Here is a 15,918-nt window from a genome sequence, read left to right on the forward strand (position 1 = left end):
GCCTTACCAGGAGCTTTTAACTGACAGTGGCTGTTGGTTTATTTTATCCTATGATATTCCATAAAGGGCCGTTTTCTTATCATTGGACGGGGCGTCCATTCGCGAGCCGCTTTTCTTGTCGCTTCTTTGTGCCGGGTTATATCGAGAATGACGGTAGTGAGCAATTGATCCTGATACAATCTCCATCCCCATTCCCCCGCGGCGCTAACATATCGAAAACTGATTAAAAAAAAAAAAGGAAATGAATTTCGAACTTTCAGAGAATATTAAATCAGCAATTCAGCAGATCATCAAATCAGCAAATCAGCAAATCAGCAATTCAGAGAATATTAAATCAGCAAAATATTGTAAGATAACTTGCTTAGTACCATAAACTTTATTTCCGCTCCGAAAGGCATTAATTATAGTTCTTGCCTTCCCTCCTAACCCTTCCGGTGCGTAACAGAAACCGTTCCACAATTTTTGACCAATCAGGAAAGAGATCACTGTAAACGTTCGAAATTCAAATTTTTTGTCGTATGGATGCTTCGCCGATCATTCGCTCGATGTGAAAAGACAACACTTAGAACGACCAGGAAAGAATTTAGAGCGTATTTCAAAGTAAAAAAAAAAAATGGTTCAAAACTCGGACAACTGTCTTCGTCGTAAACGACCTTCAACTTGTAGGCGATCGCAAATTAACGGTGGGAAACAAAAAAATAACAATATGAAGGTTGTTGTGCGAGTAAGGCCTGCGAACGAGATGGAACTCTTCAAACAAACTTCCACGGCTGTTCGTGTTATGGACGAAAGAATGCTGGTTTTTGATCCAAAAGATGACTCTGTAGACTATCTGTCTGGCGATCGACCCCGAAGGCAACCACGATTCTTGACGCGAAGAGCGAGGGATTTGAGATTTATGTTTGATCGAGTGTTCGATTATGAGTCCAGTAACCGTGAGGTCTTCGAACACACAACTAAAACGATCGTAGATGGAATTCTTGGTGGTTACAACTGCACTGTGTTCGCCTACGGAGCGACAGGAGCAGGAAAAACATTCACAATGTTAGGAGATCAATCTAATCCTGGAGTGATGTTTCTGACGATGATGGAATTGTACAGCAGAATCAACGCTTGCAAGGACGACAAGGTCTCGGACGTAGCTGTCTCGTATCTTGAGGTATGAACATGACTCTTCCGTGTTCAGAAGGACCGATTCTTTAAAAGGAAGGCGAATTTTGTATGCAGCTTTGATGATATTATTTCTTTCAGAAACATTTACTCGATTTCATGAAAAATTGATCATGTGGAAGTTCTTTGGGAAGTTTGCAGTTGATTTTGATTCGTCTTTTACTGGAGAAGAATAGCTAGGTTTATCTCTAGCTCGACTTCATTTAGTCCCCGAAGTTTTTCTGTCTTCTCAAGGGAACGTAAACCTCTAATTACGTTAAAGTAGGCCAGCCTTTACGGCTTCCTGTACCCTTGAGTTTCCTTGTTGGATAGCGTCGTATTCAAGATCCACAGTCCCACATGTATGTGTATGTTACGAGATAAATCTTTCAAACTTTCTCAGGCACTTTTCCCATGTCTGTAGGCTATAAAGGGTTCCCCTAAACGGTAGGTTAAGAAATTCACTGAGTTGTGGCCAGAAAAGCATCTCAGAGTTGGAAAACTTTTCTGCCAACAATACTACTTAATAATTTGTCACTGCGAGACCTTGGCAAGAAGAGGAGGTAATGAGGGCAGGGATTCCCGCCTGCTTTTTTCGCCCATTCCATCATGCTGACATCCAAGTTAGACTACACAGGCATGGGCAGGATTTTCACTTTTGAGGTTGAGGTAGATGTACCCCCTCTCCTCCCCCCACCCCCCCCCCCCCACACCCTTGGTTTGGCCATACGTGTGCTGTCCACTGGTCATTTTTGAGATTCAGAGGTGGGTATCACTGGCAGGAAGGACAGATACACATAGGACTCAACAATCAGTTTGACTATTATCACTGTAGGTTTACAATGAAACAATCAGAGACCTTTTAATGCCTGGCAAGCCTCTGGCTGTGAGAGAAGATCCGCAAAGGGGGGTGTGTGTCAGTGGCCTTACACTTCACAAGGTAAATTGCCTTTTTTGTATTATATTTCATAATGAAAATAGTGCAATCATCACCAATTTCTCCCCAGTGTTGTTAAAAAGCATATTAGCCTGTCTCCTTTGTTGTGATCATTAAGATTGGTCTGCACATAAGCAACAAGCCCAAGGGACTAGTCCTTCAGATATTTCAGACCAAGGGCTAACTATAAATTCATGTCATGGGTCTCCAAGATTTGATCTTTTACTGATAATGAAACACAGGCCAGGTGCAACACATTCTCAACTTTTTCTTTTTAAGGACTTTGGATGACTAGTGAGACCCTCCATGCATTAGCCAATTCTTTCTAGAGCATAGCCTTAGGATTTTGGAATAAGTTGGGAGCCAAGAATTTTTAGCCTTGACCCTAAACCTATTTTAATTTTAACATAGTGTGCACAAATGGACTAGTTCTGAGCAAATTGGCTGCAGGAACAAGTCGCATACAGCGCTCCCCACTAACTTTTCAACTTGCTAGCCAAGTGGCTAGTGACTTCTTAGATGTTATGACAATTTCAGTTTGTTCACTGGCCAAACTGGCTGGAAATTGAAAACCACTTGCCAAAACTGAATTTCTTCTAGTCTGTGGCTAGTGGGCTACTGTTAGTGTTGAGCCCTGACATACTTTTATACCTTTCTCCCGTGTTTCAAAAATTCATTAAAAATCAATGTTCCTTGCCTTTTAAGCCAACTTCTGCTGAAGAGCTGCTGGGAATGCTGGAGTTTGGAAACAACAACCGCACCCAACATCCCACAGATGCAAATGCACAATCTTCAAGATCTCATGCTGTTTTTCAGGTGATAAAGAAATCTAATTCAGAGTTATTAATTAAAAGTTAACACACTGCTTTTTTTCAAAGTTGCCAGTTTGCAACCTAAAATAATTATTGCCATAAATGGTTCCAAAAGATTCAAATTTTATTTGCCTGGTAAAAGTGGAAAAAGGACATTTTGAGCAAATTAACATATTTTTCCAAAAAAATGTTTAATTTCCTCTCACTTAACCCTTACACCCTAACATCAGTTTGCATATTCTCCATACTGTTCTCTATACATTTCCTTTGGCACTGACAAGGAGAATTTGTTTAAGAATCGAAGCTTCTTAGGTTGGTGACCATTTTCTTTATTCGCATTCTCATTATTTTAATGAATAACTTGGCAATATTACTATAAGGAGGAATTAAATATGGGTCACTCCTGGGGTTTAAAGGTTTGAAACATAAGCACTGAATGATCAGTAAGATGTTATAGCATGCTCCATGACCCTCAAATAAAGGCTGCTAAATTGATAGCTTTTTGTAGAGTTTAGTCACCAGGCTGAGAGTTTTTTTATACTTTAGGCATGATAATGATTTAATTTTAGTCAAAGATACAGGAATCACTTGTATCTGGAAGTATTCATGCACACATATTCTCACAATGTATCTTAAAACATTTTTTTCATATCATCACATTTGTCAGGTGTTTGTTCGACAAAAGGACCGAACTGCAGGATTGCAAGCAAACTTTACCATGGGAAAGATGTCCTTGATTGACCTGGCTGGGTCAGAGAGAGCAATAGTGACATCCAACAGAGGTGAACGATTCCGTGAGGGGGCAAACATCAACAAATCCTTGCTTGCTCTTGGCAACTGCATTAATGCACTTGCTGATAAAGAGGTAACTAGAATTACCCTGTTTGCGTTAATGAGCAGATAAGAACAGGCTCAGAATTGGCACTACAAAGTGGTCAAAAACTTTTTCCTGTGAATTTCCACTCTCAATGTCTTTTATTTATGGTAATCAAAGGCATTTTTCTTAACACAAAAGGAATGTCCATATCTGAACAACTGTGCAACCACCCCTCCCCTAGGGTTAACATTGGGTTAGGGGAGGGTGGGTGTGCAGTTATGCAGATACTAACAATGATCCAATGTTTGAGCATGTATATTCACTTGGAGATGATGAAATCCATGGATATCTTTCTCTGGTGATCTTATATCTTGAATCTATTGTAAAATAGCAAGAGGAGAGATTTATGGATAGCAAGCAATCATCAATCACTGGAATTATAATTACTTAATAATTAAATAATATGAAGAGCAATCAGTATCTTACTTGGAGTACAAATTGAAGTTTTTTAAAAGAGTAATTATAAATAATTTTTTCTTTCATCTGCTAATTATCAAACAACTGTGCTCATCTCCCCAGATGAACTAAGCCCTGAGTCCCTCCCTATTAACCCTTTTAACCCCCAAGATCTGATTGTTAATTCTCCCCAAAACCTGCTACACATTTCCTTGTAAATTGGTTGGAAGAATTTTGTGTTGGATCAAGATCGAGATAACTAATCTAACTGTGATAAGTTTGAGTATTCTTGTTATCTGTTTGCTGGACAATGTATGATTATTATAGGGAGAAGTTAAATGTTAATCACTACTGGGAGTTAAAGCAGGGGTTTCATTAAGGGTGGGGCACTCAGAAAATTGACTGGTTGTGAGGATGGTTTTGCCCACCTGGTTTGACCATCTGGAGGAAAGTTTATCTTATAAAGAAGCTCAGTTCAAAAAGTTTTGCCCACTTGTGAAACACATGCCACAGTTGCCCTCCTACTGAAAACATTAATGAAACCCCTGAAAGAGTTAACCCTTGAAATCACTTGTGATTCTGTAGAACAAATCCGGGCACATTCCATACAGAGACAGCAAACTGACAAGACTTCTAAAAGATTCCCTTGGAGGAAACTGCAGAACCGTTATGATAGCAGCAGTCAGGTAGACGAGTGTAATCATATTATATTACAGTTAAAATTTATCCCTTCCAAATTCTTGGTCAGTGACAAGTTAAAAAGCCTGGCTGTTGTAGAAACAAAATACTGTTTTTCCTTCCCTCACCGCCATCCTTTTTCACTGACTCTTCATTTGGTCTTTTTAATGTCTCCAAAAGTTGAGAGCCTGATCATCTGATGCTCTTTTTCTTTTCACTTAATATGAAAAATTTATAATGTCACTTGTGCACAATGAAAGAATAAAACATCATTATACTTTAACTTATAATCATAACAACATTGAAATAGTTGAATTATTATCATCACAAACTATTTTACCCAGATTGATCACCAGTATAATTTGTCAGATAATGGTCTGGTGTGATCTATATAGCGAGGAAATTAATTAATTTATTTCTGCTCTCAATGTGCATTAAAATTTTCCACACACAAATGACCGTTTACCTAAAGAACTTGGTGATTATGCCTCAGCTTTCAAACAAAATGCATGAAGTCTGAGGTATAACACTAAAGTCCTTCGGAGCACTCCATTCTAAGAGAAACATGTGATAGTGTAGTCTTATTGCTTGGCTAAGTAATCTATGATACTGCAGATTTTATTCTTCAATTTTGTTTTTCTGGGCAAAACAATAAATATTTTATTAATATTCTTGTTACTGTTAGTAATAATTTGCTGACAACACATATAATTATTATTAATACTTGATAATTAATTATTTAAAACATTCTAATCATTTTGAACAAAAATAAAATGTTGCTTTAAAAACAAAAAGTGGATTTAAAAATATAAATAATAATTATGTTATTTGAAGAAATTTAATAGGAGAACATTTTTATTGTTTCATACAGTCCATCAGGTCTAAGCTATGAAGATACATATAATACTTTAAAGTATGCAGATCGTGCCATGAACATCACATGCAAGGTGGTGAAAAATGAAGTGTCAGTGGATATGCATGTTAGTCGATATGCAAAGATTGTAGAGGAGCTACGACTTGAGGTAATGCATTAGTCTCACTTCATGCTTTACTGCCAGAGGGAAATGCCAATTTTTTTCAAATATGAGAACCATGAACCATTAGACCACATGTAATATTATATCAATTGAAAGGTATATATTCTGGGGTATGCTACTGACCACTTTCATAAATGGCTGCCGGATTAATATTCTTTTGTTTAAATTTAAATTAGCCTTTCTGGCCTCGCTTGAGATAATGTATTCTTTTGAATTTTGAACTGGAGAACGAGGCCAGAATGGCTAATTTAAATTTAAACAAAAGAATATTAATCTGGCAGCCATTTATGAAAGTGGTCCACAAATGATACCAACAGGTGAGGGGGAGGTACTGGTAATTGAAAAGACAGAGAAGTGTCTAAAGCAAAAAATAGAAATACCTTGAAATGTTTTGCTTGCCTCATATATATAGTGTATACCACGAATTAAAACTATAGCTTAAATTCTTGCTCTCAGAACATTGATTGTTGCGAGATATTACCTCGACGAAAACAATGCAATGACAAAAAGTTCCAAAAATCCAGGGGTGATCAATTAAGTCTTATATTTGAGGGGGCCACGATTTTACGCCTTCAATGTGCAGTTACAATTATTGTAACAGTTTATTACTTTTTGGTTGCAGATATTGAGCATGTACATGTAAATGGCATCTTGTGCCATATTGCACTCTTAGGTGAAAATTGGCAGTACTTTCTTTATATGTGGCAAAGATAGAAATGAATGAAAATATAGTACTGTGAAAACCTTGTTTGCCCATAGCTTGAATGTAACTTTTACCATGATATGGTTTAGATCTCTGAGCTGAAAAAGAAGCTTTTTAGTAATGAATCCAGACCAGTTGTACCAAGCAAAGCTGCAGACTCTACTGTACAGACAGAAGAAATACAAAGGTAATGAAATGATATAAAATGTAATTTGGGTTTTATGAACCCTGTTGATAATTAACAAATGGTAAACACCACAGCGTACACTATTGAGTTATGGATGCACGCGGGAGGTTGCTAAGCACGAAAGAAGCATAAGAGTCGTTCGAGGCGATAGCTGAGAGCGACTCTAGCTTCTTGAGTGCTTAGCAAACCTCCCAAGTGCATCCATAACTCAATAGTGTACGCTGTGGTGTTTACCATTTGTTTTATAACATAACATTGATACATTGTGGCTAAAGAGTTCCCTTTTATTTAACAAATCTTACGCGACCAGAAAAAACAAGCACACGAGGAAAAATAGTCTTTGCATTTGCTCACGTCAGCAGCGTACACCCATGGGCAAATGGGGGACGCTAAATTGACCAATCAGAGTGCACGCTTTACTTTGGTTATGTTATAATGTAAATTGGCCATTGTAAAGGGTTTCAAAGCTGACATTTTGAGCATTAGCCCTTCATGTTTGCTCTGACAAAGGGCTAACGCTAGAAATATCAGCTTTGAAACTCTTTTCAGTGGCCAATTTACACTTAGTCTAGTCTAATCAACTTGGTTAATAAAACCATAATTACCTTCAAGTTGTTGCTCCCACGACACAGCACCACAGTTTATTTAGAAACTTATATCCCCTTTAATGAAATGATATTTCTTTAAAAAAAAAAAAAAAAAAAACGTAACTAAAATTTGTACTTTACATTATTTATTGGCAATTAATAACTAGCCATTCACAATTATAGTAAGAAAGTACAATTTTTCTTAAAATTACTTGGCAGGTTATGCTCAAGCTTAAAGAGTGTCATGAAAGAAAGAATGGCCGTGAGGAGAAACATAATAGATGTCGAGGCAGCTGAGAGAGATCTTCAAATGAAACTCTATAGAAAGGTTCACAATTTTTCTATCAATTATGAAGTTTATTTATTTGTATTCAATTATTACCCTTATCAGCCAAATTAATCCAATCAAGGCTGTGTTATCACAAGTTAAAAACAGAACTGTCAAAGTTCAGTAGAATTAAAATTTAGCCAACAAAAATACAATTTACTTTAATTTATTAATTTTTTAATTGCATTCTACAGTACTTTCTGGAAATTTTGTCATCAAAGTAGGGTGCAACAACTTTTATGCTTGTCCAGTGTTGCTATGCCTTTTGAATATGGCAGGTTACAGTCAAACTTAAGATTTTGTTTTGTGCTACTCTCCATCACTATAATCATAAATAAAAGTCTAATAAAAGTAGATTGAAATCCTCCAATCAATGCTAAGAAAATTGACATTTCAATTGCACTGTTTGGTTGCTCGTCACAATTTTTCTCAGATTTCTTCTGTCAGCTAATCTGACTTCCTACTCATGTTTTACATGTTTGCTTTATTCTAGGAACGTTCCTTAAAAAGATTGCAGTTTGTGTGTGTTGAAGGGCAGAAACTTAATGAGGTATCATAACCTTTACTTAGTCATCTTAACAGTACTTACTACAATTAACAGTTCTCTCTGTCAGTAATACTTTGATTTTGTCAGCAATGTTAATAAATCATCTTCAAATTTGATTTATCTTACTTTTATCGTTGGATGAATAGTTTCAATTTGCTTTTGACCAACTAATGCAATCCAAATATTCCACAATTGCCAAGCCTGTTAATATAAGTCATTTCAGTTGTTTCTAATTCAACTTACTAGCAGATGCATGTTACAACTAGGAAATTTTCAGGCTTTTGAAAATCCTGCAAAACCACAAAATTACAGGCAATGATTGAGTTGTATGGATTACTTGTTTTTTAAATGTTATTTTTATGGAAGGCAGTAAATTTGAAATTCCCATTGTGTTCCATATGATTGAGGAATCTTATCATATTCAAACAGTAATACACAATCATTTCAATTTCTTGTTTGTGGTCTTTCCTTTTAAAACTTGCTATAAAATCTACAGATTGGAATTGTTTATCGTCTTGATTCTATCGTAAAATTTACAAGGAAGCAATAATTGATGAAGGTCGAACAAAGGGGTTTGACCTCATCTTCAATAAGCAACGAAAATAGATTAAACCTGTACTAAATGATCATGGGCAAACAAATATATCTGCTCTTCTGTTCCTATTTGACAGGCATTGTCTAAAGCTGAAACATGTCAGTCTGCAACTAAGTCCAAGCAAAAATATCTCATCTTCAAAAAGTCTGACTTTGAAGAACAAATAGCAAAAAACACCAAGTGGTTGGACAGAATAAAATCAGAGATGACTCATCTTGACTCTGACGTGGGTGCAAAAACTCAACTTGAACAATGCCAGTCAGTAGCTCAGTCACAGCTGGATAATATGGAGCTGAAAAGAAGCTGTCAGCTTTATAAGAAACACATTCATGCTTTGGAAAAAGATGCTCAGAGTACAGAGAGGTAATTATACTAACACCAGATCTGACTAGCACTTACAACATAAATGTTAACAAATTGATATGAATCTAACTTTAAAAACTGTGATCCACAGAGATGTTTCTGGAAAGTTGTTTTGAGCGAAAAAACCAATCAGATGAAAGAAAACTAATTTTTAGGCAGTAACAGAAACTGCAACAGTCAGTTGTTGATTTGTGGTTTTCTCACATGTCCTACATTCCTACAACAAGGTTTTTTTAGTGATGGTTGCTTTGACTATATTTTGGCTTACAACCATAGCATTAAGCCTTAGCATTGGATAGTTTAACTGCAACCTGCGAGTGATAGAAATTTAGGGAGATAACTAGAAAGACCATATTGTGTTTTAACAATGGTTACCACATCCACAGTATGTCCTGTTTCTTGCCAAATAACATCAAAAGTTGAGTGTAAAACCACAAAACACAACAGTCTAACAAAAGCAAACTTCAGGAACTAAGATGATTATACATTAATTTCACAATTCAGTGATCATGAGCTTCTGGAGTTGTTGTTGTTCTGCTACCACTACTGACAGATCCTTTAACATTACTGAATAATTTTAAGGGTAAACACACGTCTTTCCCTCCAAATCTTGAAATCCTGGTAAGAGAATTATATTTTAATGTGTACATTATTCTGCTTAAGTAAAACTTTGAGTTTTGATCAGTAATCAGTTGGAGCAATCATCAAATCACAAAAAAAATGCCTTGAATTTTCCAGCAGTTAGACCTGTCATCAGTCTCTAATCACAAAGTGATGATTTACTGCACAGTGATCTTACATAACGTATACCTTTTAAATTGGTTTTCAGACTGGTTGAAAAGTTGCTAGGAATGGTACAGAAGCAGTTTCTCATTCTAAAAGGTGTTGGCCTCACAACCCAAGAGCTGACAGATGAATACAACAATATTATTGAAACAGTTGAAAAGGGCCGTGAGGTGACATGGGCTGATCAAAGCACATTGAATGATGGTAACAGCTTTGATAAAACATCATTTAATATAAGCTTTCAGCTGCCAACCACTGGTAAGTAGGCACACAAAGCGTCATAAAGTAGTTTGGGAAATGATAAAAATTACCCAGTACATTGTGGTGCTAGTTGTATATTCAGTAACAAGAAATATTATGGATTGGCATGGGATACTTATTTCAATCATTACTCTCTTGTTTATAGAAACCTGGCATAAAAGTTTTCAACAGCTTAATGTGGTTCACCCTGGTCTGCCTTGAGTAATATTTTCCTACTATCATCAAGGGCCTAAGAAAATTTTACTGCAAAGGTTTATGCAATGATGGGGCTTAATTGACACTAACTTTTCAACTTACTAGCTAAGTGGCTTGTGACATCTTAGATGTTACTACAATCTCAGTTTGTTCACTAGCCAAACTGGCAAGTGGAAATCTAAAACTACTAACCAAAACTGAAATTCTACTAGTCCGTGGTTAGTTGGCTACCCAGTTAGTGTTGAGCCCCGAATGATAAATTGGAAGCTTCAACATCCCCCGTACAACCCACAGGCACTTGACCATTGTCTGTGGGTGAGGGTGGGGAATTTGAACCTTGAACCTTGCCTAGCTGGGTGGGGAATTTGAACTGGAAGTGTCAAGTCTTTCCAGCAGAACACAACTGTTGTATCTTTAAATAATTATGTAAACTGTAAAATGTAAAACTTTATTTAAACATGATAGATATTTAAAGCCAAAGGCTTGTGAGATCATGTTGCCACTATTTATTTCAATTTTGTGAGAAAATGGCTTAGAAGAAAAGGTCCGCAAGGTGTAGGGTTTAAAGCTTGTTCAATGTATACAAAAGTCATGGTTGCTGATTTGCCTATTACAAAAAATATGACCAGCACTTAGGCGGAGCATTGAAAATCATTTTTTCTTTGAGGGACAGGAATTTCAACAAACCAGTCTTCAAAAGTTCAAATGCCCAGGGTTTCTCAGACTTTGAGTCTACAAAGTCAGGGGCTATTATCATAGCCGTGTTTTGAAGATATGTGAACTGCCAGGTTCAAACCACACAAAAGCATATGACATCTTTCTGAAACTAAATATTTCTTTCATGAAAGGAACACCACTGTCCAGAACACCTATCAGAAAACGTCAGTTCAACACACCAGTCAGTAACATTGTTGACATGACACCTTGCAGAAGCACTTCTAAACATGAAAAGATAATCAGAACCACTTCTCAGCCAACATTGGAGAATTCAGACACAGGGACAAATACCTGCATTTCTTTGACTAGAGAATATGAGATCACACAGTCACTGAGAAATGTAATACACTCAGTGGAAGGAGAGTGTGAAAGACAGAAGACAGCAACACCAGGTGTAACTGGCAGCATTCCAAAGGACCAAAAATTGGCAACACCTTTGAGAGTTCCATCAGCTGTGCCATTTCTACCTTTAAACAGTAACAACTTTTTAATGTCACCAGCAATGTTTCACAACAAGAATGGTGCAAATAAGCAATCAACATCTGTGTCAAGAAAAGCAACTCCCCATCCCAAAGTCTGTTGGACTGAAAGTCCTGTTGAAACAAAGTCCCCCTCACCAACATATAATACTGCACAGAACAATCTTGGTAATATCTCACCTGTAAGAGTCTCTACTGACTTAAATTTGTCTGGAATACAAGCTCTGGATGTAACTCCAGCAGATAAAAATCCACAAAAGGATGCAAGGCAGGTAATGAGCAGAACATATTCTACACTTTTTCAATAACATGCAAATTACAGATTTTGAATATCCCTTACATGCTGCAGTTTGTCATGTTGTAGACCTCTCCAGATGTGATTGACACATTTTCATCCATTTTTTTTGTTTCTGCTTTTAAATATATTTTATGAAAATGATTTATGAAAGCAAGAAATGCATTTTAGAGTTTGGCTCTGTACCTCGTTTGCATGCTTAGCCTACTCAAAGGCACCAACAATATTTTCCTTCAAAATGTATTTACTTTCTTTTCCTGGCCATAATTTACTCTCTTATTTTCTTGCTTTGGAGGAGAGTTTTCTCTTTAGTTCATATATTTCCATAATTATGTCATTGCTGTTTTATTACAGATTACACCACCACTGAGAAATTGTGCCACAACACCACTGAAAGAACTGTCTGTAAATACAGCAAACAATCTGAAAGATCAGTTGCCATCTGTGCTGAGTCAAAGTAATCTTTTGAAACAAGGTAAAGGTTTATCAGAGCTGTATTCTAGAGCTGCTGTCTAGTCTGTCACAGACACTGAGATCTAAATACCATGTGCTAAGAGTGTGGTATTTAATTTCCTCCACAGAAAAATCAAACTGCAGCAAGGAAGTGAAAAACATGCTGCCAAAGAGGTCAGTTAAAAATACCATGCTTTGTGCCAGTATGGTTCTTCCAACAATAAATTTCGCCATAACAGCAAATTGCTTTCAGTTCAAATACTCAATTCTAGAATGGAGGAAAAATTGGGTTCACGAAATTCCAACAGCTCTTTATATCACATTTCATCATTAGTATGTCAAACATGTATTCATATACGTTTTTGCTTTAATTTACAACTGAGTAGGTTGCAAGAATATTGAGGACAGGGTAACCTCTGTCTCTTCTATAAAGGGATAACCCTTAACACCCTTACACCAGTATGTATATTCTCCATACAGTACTCTATACATTTCTTAAAGTGCTGACAAGGAGAATTTGTTGAACAATCAAGAGCTAATTTGGGTGTGATCATTTCCTTTATTCTCATGACCTTACTGTGGGATTCAGTGGTAGTATTGTGAGGAGAAATTAAATACTAGTCACCCTTTGGGATCAAAAGGATTGACTGTTAAGTAGCAACTACAGTGGAATCCCAATTTCTTGAACCTCTAGGGGAAATGCAAATTGTTTCGAGAAATCAGGAGTTTGAGAAATCGGGGGTGAAATTACAAGTGAAGCAAATCCAAGGGAAACAAGGTTTGGTTTGAGATATCGGGAGGTTCGAGAAACCAAGGGTTTGAGAAATTGGGATTCCACCGTATTGAAAAACTCTCTCTTTCCTCAGAGTTTTCAGTGCTACAAAAGAGAATGTCCAAGCACTCAGAGGGCCATCAAGATCATCTAGTGCCTTGCAGCTGGACAAGTTACATTCTAAGAAAGTGAAGAAACATTTCAATGGATTGAGAAGGGCAATGAGCAGCACCACTATTGGAGCAGCCAGAAACTTTGCACCACGTACATCGTAAGTAGTGTAAAGGTAGCTCAAGTACTTCAGGGTCTGAAGCTCTCTTTGTTTCAGTCACCAATTGGAATATTTTGATTGGCAAAGAAGTTCCATTCCTAAAACCTGTACCTTCCGCAAAATACAAAAATGCAGAGCTATAAAAATGAGTCTTTTATTTTGTTTTACACCTATTTCTTTAGAGCCATTTACCAGAACTTACCAAAAACAAAGATTTGATTAAAATGTAAGTAGGAACATTGAAACAGGTGTGTGACACAATAAAACCTGGTATTCTTTCCAAAATAATAAGACCCTATCTCCTAGCTAGTTGTTAACTTGAAAATTTTCAAGAAATGGGCCCCAGGAGTATAAATTAATAATAATATATGGCATCTCTTTTTAGTGACAGAAACCTGAAAAAATACATGCATTGAGCTTTCAGGGCTTTTCAACATACTAGCCAAGTGGCTAGTGACAACTTAGATGTTACAACAATTTCAGTTTGTTTACTAGCCAAACTGGCCAATGGAAATAAAAAATCACTAACCAAAACTGGATTTCTATTAATCTGTGGCTAGTTGGCTACTGTTAGTGTTGAGCCCTGGCTTTAAAAGTGATACACGATCTCTTAATGTAATGACCCATTGCAATGAATTGAGCTTTTTTTTTTAAGTCACTACATGTACATGTACCCAACCCTTGCTAAACTCTTAACGTATTTTATTAAGCTTATGGTACGAGTCAACATGAAACATGACAATGACAGAGATATATTCTTTAAAAATTCTCAACTTGATTATTATAACATTGTGATACAGTTTAAACAATCCAGACAAGTACTCAAACTGAATTGTATGAATTGTAGTTGCATGTTTCCAGCTTTAACATGGTCGTGAATGTCCTTTGATTTTACCCTTCAGGCCTAAAAGAGGGAATTCAAGATCTTTCACAGACAGACCAAGATGGCAGTAGAAATAATTTTGCAAAGCAAAATAATGCTGATCATTAATAATGGTATCCCTTCTATAATTTGAATGTATATAAACTTTGAACTTTCTTTGGCCTACAAAACCAACTGTATTTTAGACTTAATTATCTTCAGTTGTAAATTTTTTTTTCACTGAGTAAAGTACCTCAGATTTTGCAGAATTTAGGTAATGCTTAAAGTGAGGTTGTTCACAAGTTGAAAGCATTTTAATTTTATTGATGGGCAGCATGTTTATCAAATGCACAGAGGAGAGGAATTTGGCAGAAATGAAGTGAATGCACCATTTTGAATGCCATTTTGCTTAAGATATTTTTAAGCACTAAATGGTTAATTTTAAATGTTTCTTTTATTAAGAAGAGTAAATAGAGCTGATGAACTGTAGCTAGACAAAAAAAAATACATTTATATAAAACTAACAAAATGAATCCTTTGTTGAAGTCAGTTGTACAAACCAAGAAAATAAAATTACAATGTTACAAAAAATTACAATGCCTCCCCCTTCCTTTAAAAGTAAATTAAGTGCACTAGAGGAAAAAATGATTATTATTGTTTGCTGGCTTACTATTTCTAAATTTACTGACTGACATTCTATGAGAATGTTGGAATTGTCCTCAAAGTTTAAACTGCGATGTCCATGTGTGTGCAAAGTTCTTTCAACCACAAACTCTCCCACTCAAACTTTGTGGCAATTTAATAGCTCTGCAAAGTGTTCATGCTTGCTAAAAGTGCTGAAAATTTAATTTGCTCCTGTGTCTCAAAAGTCCCCGTAACTCAACGGGCCTGAAGCCATGTTTTACAATCAAAATCTAAAGGATATGAGAGCAGGTTCTGGCACCCAAACCAGTCCTTTTTGTTTCTTTAGCTGATCGTTTGAATGTATCATTTTCAAAACTTTTGAAATCCCCATCTTGAATGAAAACAGAACAGTTTTACGGGTCCGACTGTGACTTTTGAGAAATGGGCCCCAGGGCACTTAATTGGATATATACAGTGGTACAGTCCCTCCCTCCCCTCCCCCACCCCCCCAATTCAAAACAAAACAAAACAAAAATAGCAAACAGGCTAAGGTTTGATAAACACTGCATTGTTACTCAGGAAACTGAAGTTACCATGTTGTACACTATGATTAAAAAGACTTACTTGATTTTATTTTTGATTCATATTACACTGACAATCCACTGTATAAACTGACAACAAAGTTGCCTATCTAGAGCTGTGAGTGATTCTGAGTTAAAAAATGTCAGCAAGGCTGTATGAATGTCATCACCTTTAAATTTTATCCCTGGAGAGAAATTGAAATAAAGAACAGCTGTAATAAAATTTTGTAAGTTAAGAAAAATTTAACCAAAGAAATGTCCTTATAAAGAAGAACTTGATATATTGTACAAAAGGTTTGAAATGCACAGATCTCATAATAAAAAAAAATTCTGTTAATTAGGTTTGTGGGTATAAACATGCTTTGGGTCTGGCTCAGAGTCATTTTGGCCCAAGCTGCTATGCAAGGGTCAACTAACTCTGAGAGG

At 36.3% G+C, this 15,918-nt stretch overlaps 2 protein-coding genes across 9 annotated transcripts in view; one reads left to right on the forward strand and one right to left on the reverse strand.

The window, feature by feature from the left end:
- Window positions 1-368: 368 nt before the first annotated feature.
- Window positions 369-14,878, forward strand: LOC111322801 (kinesin-like protein KIF18A). Of its 2 annotated transcripts, XM_022925977.2 has the most exons (17): window positions 369-1,159; window positions 1,985-2,089; window positions 2,792-2,902; window positions 3,566-3,763; window positions 4,757-4,857; window positions 5,721-5,871; window positions 6,679-6,776; window positions 7,583-7,691; window positions 8,185-8,241; window positions 8,910-9,196; window positions 10,026-10,240; window positions 11,287-11,906; window positions 12,284-12,404; window positions 12,511-12,556; window positions 13,249-13,425; window positions 13,608-13,651; window positions 14,328-14,878. In XM_022925977.2, the coding sequence occupies exons 1-16, from the start codon at window positions 614-616 to the stop codon at window positions 13,642-13,644; spliced, it is 2,979 nt and encodes a 992-aa protein (XP_022781712.2). In that variant the 5' UTR covers window positions 369-613; the 3' UTR covers window positions 13,645-13,651; window positions 14,328-14,878. The 2 variants fall into 2 exon arrangements, with proteins under 2 accessions (XP_022781712.2, XP_022781711.2); XM_022925976.2 differs by lacking the exon at window positions 13,608-13,651 and having other exon boundaries at window positions 374-1,159.
- LOC111322802 (lipoyl amidotransferase LIPT1, mitochondrial) overlaps window positions 3,005-15,918 on the reverse strand; it is a 24,217-nt gene continuing 11,303 nt past the window's right edge. For 3 of the 7 annotated variants that reach the window (XM_088735659.1, XM_088735656.1, XM_088735660.1), the window contains 2 exons: window positions 15,536-15,677; window positions 3,005-14,329 (listed from right to left, as the gene is read on the reverse strand). In XM_088735659.1, the coding sequence (XP_088591785.1) occupies window positions 15,553-15,677 (125 nt within the window). In that variant the 3' untranslated portion in view covers window positions 3,005-14,329; window positions 15,536-15,552. The remainder of the gene's footprint in view (window positions 14,330-15,535; window positions 15,678-15,918) is intronic. The other 4 variants (XR_015992381.1, XR_015992380.1, XM_088735657.1 and 1 more) reach the window with 4 other exon arrangements.

Source organism: Stylophora pistillata, chromosome 10, assembly GCF_964205215.1.
Source record: "Stylophora pistillata chromosome 10, jaStyPist1.2, whole genome shotgun sequence".
Classification (NCBI taxonomy): domain Eukaryota; kingdom Metazoa; phylum Cnidaria; class Anthozoa; order Scleractinia; family Pocilloporidae; genus Stylophora; species Stylophora pistillata.

Bases quoted from the DNA above. Each gene is read 5' to 3' on its own strand.
- LOC111322801 (XM_022925976.2), top strand. From the start codon at position 614: ATGGTTCAAAACTCGGACAACTGTCTTCGTCGTAAACGACCTTCAACT. The intron at 1,160-1,984 runs GTATGAACATGA...TTATCACTGTAG, and splicing joins TAGCTGTCTCGTATCTTGAG to GTTTACAATGAAACAATCAG. The intron at 9,197-10,025 runs GTAATTATACTA...ATTGGTTTTCAG, and splicing joins GATGCTCAGAGTACAGAGAG to ACTGGTTGAAAAGTTGCTAG.